Source organism: Folsomia candida, unplaced genomic scaffold, assembly GCF_002217175.1.
Source record: "Folsomia candida strain VU population unplaced genomic scaffold, ASM221717v1 Fcan01_Sc004, whole genome shotgun sequence".
In the NCBI taxonomy this organism is placed as follows: domain Eukaryota; kingdom Metazoa; phylum Arthropoda; class Collembola; order Entomobryomorpha; family Isotomidae; genus Folsomia; species Folsomia candida.
The window spans coordinates 5,920,039-5,930,623 of record NW_019091196.1 but is presented as its reverse complement, the minus strand read 5'-3'; the positions used below and the strand labels follow the sequence as shown (position 1 = coordinate 5,930,623).

At 36.6% G+C, this 10,585-nt stretch overlaps 1 protein-coding gene across 1 annotated transcript; it reads left to right on the top strand.

The window, feature by feature from the left end:
- Window positions 1–2,196: 2,196 nt before the first annotated feature.
- LOC118435271 (EF-hand domain-containing family member C2-like) lies at window positions 2,197–9,630 on the top strand. The gene is made up of 8 exons (XM_035850999.1): window positions 2,197–2,913; window positions 3,466–3,843; window positions 4,236–4,493; window positions 5,366–5,630; window positions 7,294–7,471; window positions 7,759–7,889; window positions 8,490–8,734; window positions 9,412–9,630. Exons 1-8 carry the CDS (start codon window positions 2,197–2,199, stop codon window positions 9,628–9,630), a joined length of 2,391 nt encoding a protein of 796 aa, XP_035706892.1.
- Window positions 9,631–10,585: the final 955 nt, after the last annotated feature.

Below are 10,585 nucleotides of genomic sequence, written 5' to 3'. Positions count from 1 at the left end.
TCTTCTTCCTCCTCCACCACCACCACCGAAAATAATTTCAGTTTACCCCCCATTTCTTACTGACTCTACTCCAGCAGTAAAACCGGCCCCCCTCCAGTCGCAAGGGTCACGTCATATCGACGCGATATTTGACCCCGCAGAAGCCGAGTTGTCCTCACTTCCACCCATCGAAACGAGTCACCATCTCCATCATCACGTCCACAAGAATGCCTCCCTCACCACGAAGACGCTCAGGGGGTCACATTTCCGTGGATTTGAGGACGATGACTCCATTTCGGACGAGGGCAAGAAAAAGTTGGCCAATGTGAGTGACGAAGTCATCTTGGAGAAGGCGATCATCGCCCAGTGGCCACCGGCAGATCAGGGCAATCGGGATAAGCACATTGCACCCTATGGTACAAATTTTAATTATGCAAAGTTTGTTAATTGTGATAAATTAAGTGACTTTGGTGGGTTTTTGACGACATAAGTGAAGTCATCGCTAGTTGACCCCGGAAATTGGACTCCAATCCTTCACGCATGGTCAAAGTCCGTCAAAGACCACGAAATTTGCCATGTGTTTAGTTTTCGCAAAATTATCTAATGTTCAATTTCTCGTACATTTTTTGCAAAATACTCTCAAGAAGTTAGATCATTGCTACTTGAGCCGTGAAATTGCAGTCAAATCGTTCACGCACGATCAAGTCAATTCGCACATAAAAATTTTGCCATGTTTTCAGTTTTCGCAATTTATGAAATTTTCAATTTCTCTCCCACTTTTTGAAAAATATTCTTATTCTATTTCCAATAGAACAGAACATCGCTCGAGAGATGCGTTACGGGTCAGGGGGTGATTGGACAGGTCACATGGGAAGGTCAGGGACCGGTCCGGGTTGTGACAATAGTAACCGAGATTCGTCAGGGAGGGCAGGGAAAAAACCGCTGTTCAGTTGCTGTCATCAGTGTCATCCCAAGGTTAAAAAATGCAAAATTTCCTATTTTTTTGGAAATTTCAATTCAAAATTTCGATTTTTTTAAGGCATGGATGCAACGCCGCCGCTACAAAGTGAGCCCCCGACTGGAAGACGAGTGGAGAGCGCAGGCCCATTTCTTCACCAAAGTCATCCTCATCAAGGCTGCGCAACTCTTGGTTATCAATTTGTGGCTGCTGACCGTCTTGTTACGAGGGTATGGTCAAGGTCAAGTCAAGGTCAAGTAGAGGTCACTTATTATATCATGACCTTATCATTTATTATTTAGCGAGGTTCGAAACTTTCTGATCCGTACGCACAATTGGATGTATCTCTCGCTCGGAATTTTTTTCGTCCTCCTGGTCACAATTCGGATTGTTTCAAAGTCAAAGGCGGGATGGTGGCCGTTAATAACGTTGACATTTTTGGTCATTTTGGTAAGCTAGGGTCAGATAGGTCATGACCTCGTGTGACCTTTGACCTTTTATTCCTTCTTGTAGACCTGTCTTCTCGCTCACGTTCTGAGCTGTGTGACCTTCGCCTATGGCGCGTACTGTATTCCAATGGTGACCGTCTGCCTCCTCGTGACCTGTGTGACGCTCCCCTTCGTACCGTTTATGACGCAGGTGCAAATTAGTGTGCAAATTTTGTGCAAATTTTGTGTGCAAATATTTTTCCTTTTTAGTCCTATGTTACAAAACCGATGGTCATCAGAACCGGTGTGGTACTGATTTTGATCTACTCCGTGGTCATTTTGGTTGTCGTTGAGTTAACGAAATTGGCTCCGATGACGAGTTTCGCAACCTTCACGTGGTTTCCGGGATTGATCATGGCGGAAATTGTGCTCTGGGTGAGTTATCAAAATACGGACAGTTTTCCTAAAATGTTGAAAAAATTAATCATAATTTCGTGCAGGTCACAATTTATGAAATTCAACGCGTCATCAGAGGCCACTGCTTTAACGTTTCTGAAAAAAGGTGGGCATTCACGGCGTTGTATGTGTAAAAAAATCAAGCCGATGCAGTTTCGAGTTTTCATTTTGCACCGAATTTTTACAAAAATTTGAATAATTAATTGTCATAACTCTTCTGTAATAAACAAATAACACGGGAATATTGAATTTCAAAATTCGTATTACATTATTTGTACACATTTCGCAAATCGAGTCAATTTTGTCACCGGATTATCCACTTTTGTCCCACTTTTTTCTTAAATTTTGTCCATTTTCTTCAATTTTGTCCCAAGAATGTCCAGCAGTGGTTCCGGATCGGGCTCAGGAGGACGTCGGGGTAGCAATGAATCTCACTCTAGTGGCGAATCAGCACCAAATTTGGGTCAAAGATCACCACCACAGCCTCCACCTCCACCCCCTCAAAACCCTGGTCAAAACCGTCCGCCAAAAAATCCATCTGCAGGTCAAAGGTCACAACCACCACCACCTCAAAATCCCCCTCAAACCCTTCCCAAAAATCCACCTCCACCCCAAAAACCTGCCCCTCCCAACGAAACCTACGCTTTAACCCATTCCTCCTGGAAACCACCCCCTGTCGCGGGCCCGTCCGATCACGGGATCAATTATGGCGGTTCCGGCGCCCAAAACAAGTATGGGTACGGCGCCTACAAAGAAAAACATCAACACTACAGCCGGGATTATTCAAATATTCGCCACAATCCGTCAGCCGTGGGACAGGATCAGTTTATGTATCACTGCGATCAGCACGCCACGGCGGAGTACAACTACCCGCCAAATTTGGACTGCGGGGGATCAGCCCCCTCGTCGTCGGAGGAAGTACGAGATTTGTACTGTTGTCAACCCGAAGCGGTGTCAAAAGCGTGTTCAAACGATCCAAATTGTCACATGTTTAAAGACACGTGTCGACCCGGAAATTTTGCGGATTCGTTTCCAAATCGCTTCAAACTTCCGAAAGGGGGACGTCCCTCGTGGTTGGTGCATTGTGGAAAGGTAATATTTTGTAAAAAAAAACATTGAGGGAAATTCGACTATTTTTCTTTAGAATTGTTTGCATTTTTTGCATTTTTTATGCAAAAAATATTTTCATTGCAAAAACTAAGTAATTGGTCAATTGGTAATATATGCAATTAAATTAATTTCGCACATTATATAATACGAGACAAGTATCTATTGGATGAGATGCACAATTCAATTTCAATTTTACAAGATTTTATAATGTTGCGAACCATTTACGTCTTTAAGAAAATTTGCATACATACAAATCAATATTGGAGGTAAAAAGATGTAACCACTCCATGACATAATAATTGCAATAATGAGAATAATGGGCCTAATGGTTAAAATGGGTCAAATGTTCGCAAATTTTAAGTTTACGGAAATATTATTTATAATAATTTGCACATAATTTGCCAAATTATCACTTTAAATTTTTGCGATAATTCTCAGACATTACGAGTGACCTTATTTTTGCCACAATATTCATGCATAAACATTAATTTCTTGCCCTGTTTAATAAACCGTGACCTTTTGACCTCCTCCCAGATCCTACGTTTCTTCGCCTTCTACCAAGAACCCATCCCGGAAAGTATGATAGAAAATTATCGAATCCACCAGTGCGAAATTCGTTACTTTTTGGACGACGGAACCATCGAAGTCATCGAACCGAAGACGTTTGACCCCGGATTTCCCCAAGGGCGAATCATTCGACGCCACAAGATCCCATATCCTCGCCCCGCCCATAACGCGACGTACTCCCTCGAAGACCTCGACGTCGGCTGTCAGGTCACATTTTACGGGAAAACGTTCTTCATTTCCGGGGTGGATGATGCCACACGAGTTCATCTCAATAGGAAGGAGGGACGCCAAGTCCTGGCAAATCTGGAAATGCCGGAAGATCTGTATACTAATTGGAGGAAGGATGTGAGTTGAAAAATTGTGCTGAAGGAATTTGCAAAAAATTGCAAATTTAGATACACTTTGTACATTTCAATTTGTGTAATCGTATTTCAGTTTGTGCAATTTTTGTGAATGTTTCTTTCGAATTGTAAAAATTGTGCTGAAATTTGCAACAATTCTGCGAATTTGATACAATTTGTGCAATTGTATTTCAATTTGTGCAATTCAATTTCAAGTTTTTCAATTCTGTTTCAATTTGTGCTATTGTTCCAATTTGCGAAATTCGATCATTTGTTTTCGCACTTCTTTTAAATTTTACTTGTAATATGAGCTGTAAGTTCATTGTTTTTATTACAATTTTCGCAACTTTTTTTAGCAACAATATTTAACAATTCTTTTGACACTTTTTTCTGCAGCGAATTTTCAGCCTATTTTCCCGTAAAGGAAGCATAAATCTGGAGAGCGAAAAAGCCAAGAAATTCATCGCGAACACTGGGAAAGTCCTCCGATTTTGGGCGTATTGGGACAATCGCTGCGAATACGGGGGCGAATTGAAGAAATACATTTTTCACTACTTTTTACAAGACGACACCGTCGAAATTAAGGAAATTGTGGACCCCGAGGGTGGAGTCAGGGGTGCAATTACGTTCCTCGGAAAAGGAAAATTACTCAAGGTAAGGTACCAAACTTTCTGATCTCTTAGTTAACTTTTGTGCCAATTAATTGGCACAATTGCAATTGTGCAAATTTTGTAAACTTTGTAACCTCTGGAAAATTACATAGATCAAAATCGCTTCAAATAATAGTAAATTAAAACAACCTCATTTATTTGGGTACCTTATATATCTCACATTTGTACAAAATCTTGCAAGATTTGCGTAACACAGCTTTAATGAGAAAATTACAAACTTTACACAGTTCTTTGTAAAAGTTCAATTCCAGGCCTTAGAATAACATTATACGATACGAGGCAAGCGTTGGATGAATGAGACGCAGAATTTAATTTTCAATTTTGGCCAAAATAGACAATTCAATTCAATTTTGGTAAAAATATAATTTTGCGAAATATCCACGTCTTTAAGAAAATTTACATGAATACAGATGGATTTTAGAGAGCAAAAGAGTTTTGGGGTGTAATGATTAAAATGTGTCAAATGCTTGCAAGTTTATTATTTGCACATAATTTGCTAAATTATCATTTGAAAATTTTCTCAGTAATTTTGAAATAATTCTCAGACTCTTCACTTTTTACACAGTTTTACGTGTTATTCAGTTTTGTAAAATTTTTGCATTTTAACACAGCTTTAAAGAGAACGTTGCAAACTTTACACAGTTTTTTGTACAAGTTAAATCCCACCATTTATAATAACGAGTAAGCAAATATACTTAAATAGTATCGAGATTCATTGAAAAGATGTAATTTCCACAATCTATAAGGTATCCAGTTTCATAAAATTTGCAATTTCTGCAAAAATAAAATATTCGTCAGTTTATTGATATCCAAAATTTTACGGAGTTACATATTTTTTGAAAAAATTTCCCCCAGGATCACAAAGACCTCGTCCCCACGGTCGGAATTCGGGAGGACGCCCTCCTCATTTTGAACACGGTGGGAGGTGGGAATTCTTGCAAGCATGCCATCGCCCCGTCCTACATGACGGACTCGCTCTGTCCCGGCATCGACGAGAAGGACTTCGTCACCGACAAAGACCTCGCCATCGGAGCGGTCATCAACGTGTACGGCAGATTATTCACCCTCGTCGACTGCGACAAGGCGACTCAAACGTATTACAGGGAAAAATATGGGATTGGTAAGTAATATTCGGCATAACGAGGCAACTCGCGCAGGTCCTTGCGAACTTTGTAAAATCCGTAAATTCTGTAAACTTACATAATTTTACAAATATTTCTGAGCAAAAGTTAGCTCCCAAATTTTTGCAAACTTGCTCAGGTTGCAGGTTAAGTGAGTCTCTTTGTTTTATAAAAGTTTGTAAAATTATTGCATAGAACTTATCGATTTTACAAAGTTATCAATGATTGCCTGAATTACATACCTCAACGTACATATGTATTTGTTCCCAGTTCAAAAATTGGCGAATAATAGTTTACCAGGGTGCATAAACTTTTTTGTTGTCCGTGGTTTCTCCTAAGGGGGTGGTGCCAGGATGGAAATTTTTATTCAAAAATTAAAAGTTGGGGAATTGCATGCAATTTTGCAATGGATTTGGGTGGTTGTCATGGCAAAAGTGCATGCAATGCCCCAACTTTTAATTTTTGAATAAAAATTTCCATCCTGGCACCACCCCCTTAGGAGAAACCACGGACAACAAAAAAGTTTATGCACCCTGATAGTTTACGTAAATTTTGCAAAATTAAATTAACAAGATGCTCCTGGATCTGGATACTCAATTGTGCAAATAAATATTTACGAAACTTTGACACAAACATGTTATAGCATAAGTACGTTGTACCATTAGGCTATCTACCTAGCAAAATGTGGCACGCGAAAATTTTGCAAAGTTTAGCTAATAATACGATGAGTTTAAAACTAGGAATTTGTGTAATTTTCAATTGTGCAAATTCATCCTAATTTCTTAATGGCATCAAAACTCGTAAATTTTGCAAATTAAAAATAAACAATACACCTCCGGATCTGGGTATTCTTCAATTGTGCAAATACGCTAATTCCATACACAAATACATATATTACGGGATAAATATGGACGTCATTCTCCCAGTTCAAAAATTGTCAAAGTATTGAACGCGATAATTTTGCAAAATCTTGCTAAAATAGTACAATTAACAACGCCAATGGTGACAAATCTGTGTAAATTTCAATGCTGCATATATGTACTCACATTAATTTGTTAATGGCGTCAAACATCGTAGCGTAAATTTTGCAAAATTCAATTGCCAAGATCCCCCCAGATCGAAATAAGTACATACTATTCAATTATGCAAACATGAAAGTATTCGAGCTAATTTGACGCAAACATATTATAAGACTGATAAATACGTCATACTATCTCCCAGTTCAAAAATTCGCAAAATTTGGCACGCGAAAATTTATAAAATTTATAAAATTTAGCATACTACAATTGCCTACAGTATGTTCAAAAATCTGTGTATTTTTAAATCGCGCTAATTCACGCTAATTTTTTAATGGCGTCAAACTTTGAAAATTATTTTGAAAAGAAATAAAATGAAATTGTGCGTCGTATCCAAAACAATTAATTTCTCTAAAAATGTTCAAGTTTACAGCACACAAGCAAAATTTAAAGAAAAATTCGTTTAAATTTAATATTCAAGATCCGTTTGACGAGATTTTTCAAAATACGCAACATTTTAATTTCTCACAATATTTTTCGTACGTTTGAAAATTTGAAACCTTAAAGTTTTTAGCATTTTTCTTTTGCTCAAAAATTTATCCTTACACAACTGAACAAAATCTAGTTCTATTTTTCCCTAATTTAGACGATTTTACGCCCCTCGTCCTTGAAAAAAGTGAGACGGAACGTGCCTCCCCTCGAGTCCAAGTTCCTCCCCACATCGGGATCGGCACCGAAGCGGACACGCTCCATAATTGGGACAAACTCGAACCTGTTCCTCCCCCGAAGCAAGAAAATCTGCCAGAATTTCGAGCTAAGGATAAGTCAGTGAAAAAATTGTGCTCAAATTTTTTCCCGAATTTTAAAGTTTTAAAATTTCGATTTAAATTATGAGCAAATCAGTGAAAAATTTTTTCTCAATTTTTTTCCAAAAAATTTCCATTTAAATTAAGGAGAAATCAGTGTAATGCCAATTTTTTCCCCAAATTTTAAAATTTTTACAAATTTTCATTCAAATTAAGGACAAGTCAGTGAAGATTTGCTCCCAAATTTCTCTAATTTTTCCTAATTTTTTCTCAAATTGTTAATTTTAAATTTCCATTTTTTTCAGAGACGTGCTCTGTTTCGAAGCCCAATTTTATAACGCGCAACACAACGCGAATGCCGATAGGAGATTCATAATCAAAATATTTATGATGGATAATAAAATGCAAATTTTCGAGAAGCCGCATCCAAATACAGGTATAAGAATTAAGCCTAGCCGTCATCACTATGTGCATAATTTAAGATGGATTTTCGTTCAGGGGTTACAAAATTTAAGCGTTTTTATGTCAGATTTTTATAAACAATTTTAAAAAGAGTATATTTTCATAAAAATGTGCAAGTTGACGGCATCAAAATAATTTCACAATGAATTTACCAATTTACCAATATACACGCTAGATAGTTTGATCTTGTTAATTTTTACGCATATTTTCGTTCACAACTCTTTTGAAACCTAGAACATTTTCACGTTTCAAATTTTTCCGCCCGGAATCTTCCAAACAAAAATTTTATACAAAATTTTGATATTTATGAAAATCATTCATTTTTTACAATGATTTTTTACATGAATTTTTTTAACAAAATCTTTTTCTTGGCGAAATGTTGACAAAATTAATCCAAAAGTATTTGAATATTAAAAAATAGTCTTGATATTTAAGAAAATGGATAGCAAAATTAGAAATATTGAAAAATGTATAGTTAAATTAAGCGAAAATTCTTATTTAAATTTCTTCCCAATACTTTCTTCCCAAATTCCCAATTTGTGATCTTAATTTCGAAATTTTATCCTCTTTTTAGGTTTTAAACAGGGTCAATTCCTGGCACGATCCATGATTCGAAAACGAGGTCACGGTCTTCGACCCGCATTCGAATTGGGGGAAGAATCCGAATATTACGAAATGAAAGATTATTTCATCGGAAACGTTTTGGACATCAACGGCTTCACGTTTCTCTTGACGGGGGCGGATGAATTCACGCTGAGCTATATGGAAGCTAATTCGAGCGTCTTTCCACAAGCCAATTTCTGCCTGATTATCGATAAGGTGAGTCGTTCCGGAACATAATAAAATTGGAGCACAAAATTCATACAAAATCCAAAATTCGAAATAATTTTTCGCTTAGTCATTAGTGATTAAAAATTAATAAGAAAAAATTGAAACACAAATTCCTAAATGCTTAAAGTTCTGAAACAAAACTAGGATTCTGAATCATTAATTTAAAAATTATTATTTTGTAATGTGCAAATTATTTATAATTATGTAGTAGCTTGAATTTTACACGGTTTTCAAATCAAATTAAAATTTTTAATAAAAAATTCAAAATAGAATTTGGTTTAGATTTTAAAAAATTGAAACACAAAAACCGAAAAAGTTAAAATTCTGAAACGAAGCTAAAACTATTCCATCAAAAATTTCATGCTATAAAACTTATCACATTTTTCGGTGATGCGGAGCATGCTTATCTGTTTGATAATTTTCAAATATATAAAATTAATACATTTTTCGTTGTCGGAGTACACTAGTTTCAATTTTTTTTGAAATTTTCACTAAATTCGAAATAAAAAAGATTACCCAGTTTTATACTAGTCGCGAACCCACAACTTTTGTCAATTTTATGCATTTCTTGTCTTAAAATAATTCTAAAAAAAATTTCTCACGATTTTATTCCGCTATATTTAACACAAGTTTCACCTTTTTTTACTGACTAATCTCATTTCCAGGTGAGAGAAGCATTCGGTCCTCTCGAAAGTGAGTCCGTCCTCCAATTATTTTCCTGCAAAGATTCCCAACTTAACGGGATCATATCCCGGGACGACTTCCGGTCCATTCTCGTCACCCTGATGAAACAATCTCTGAACGAGCATGAGATCACGACGCTACTTCGAGGCCTTAAAGTCGACCCGCCCAAGGTGGGCATTGACTTTAAAACGTTACAGTAAGAATAAAATGTATACATCTTTTCCATGGTCGTTTTTTTGTTAAATTTTTTTATTGCAAATTTGCTAACATAAATTTGCGAAACTTGGAATATCGAATCTGCGAATAACTCGCGAATATAACTCTGAACTATGTAGGAAGAGCTGCGATTTTGCATCTTGCGAATTTATTTACTGGACGAAAAAGCATTTTTTCGTAAATATTTCTGCTACATAAATCGTGTCCAACAATCAATCGTTAAACTTCAACTCCATTGTAAATTGATTTTGAATTATGTTAAACCCAAAGACTGTATAGATTGTTGCAGTCAAAAATATTCGTTAAGGACGATATTTTTGTGTGCAAACTTATCGAAGGACTCGTTGAGTCATCGTTAAAATCATCACATTTTAAATCATTTCATGGCTCTGGGAATTTATTTTAAAATTAAGCAGAACGTTGCCAATTTAAAAAGTATTCACTCCAGATTTTGACCGTTTTTGAAGTTTACAGTTCTCAAGTTTACGAAACCTTCAGAAAAATTGAAACTGGCTTAAAAAACTCACCGCCATTCTATTAATCAATTTAATTACTGCAAATTAGTCGTCCAGAATTTTAAAATAAGTTCCCAGAGTAGAGAAATGATTAAAAATGTGTGGATTTTGACGACTTTGGTGATGATCCATCGAGTCCAAAGTTAACCTCAATGAATTACATGTTTTTCTTATATACATTGTAAAATATGTGCAAAATATTCGCTAAATGACTGATATGCTAAATAAACAAGTGTGCCAAAAGTAGGCCAAAATAAATATGCATTTACATATTTTTCTCCCCAGATCCGTCATACAAACGGAACTCCAACGCTATCATTTTGACCATTTCCTCCTCGCCCGGGTCGAATACACGTTCCGCTACCATGACCCTTGTCCTTGTCGCTTCGGTCATGTCGACAAAGAAACTGCACGTGCCACACTG

What these genes read in the sequence shown, in the direction of transcription:
- LOC118435271 (XM_035850999.1), top strand. Translation starts at nt 2,197, where the DNA reads ATGTCCAGCAGTGGTTCCGGATCGGGCTCAGGAGGACGTCGGGGTAGC. An exon ending in ATACTAATTGGAGGAAGGAT is followed by an intron (nt 3,844 to 4,235) that starts GTGAGTTGAAAA and finishes TTTTTTCTGCAG; the next exon opens with CGAATTTTCAGCCTATTTTC. An exon ending in GAAAAGGAAAATTACTCAAG is followed by an intron (nt 4,494 to 5,365) that starts GTAAGGTACCAA and finishes AATTTCCCCCAG; the next exon opens with GATCACAAAGACCTCGTCCC.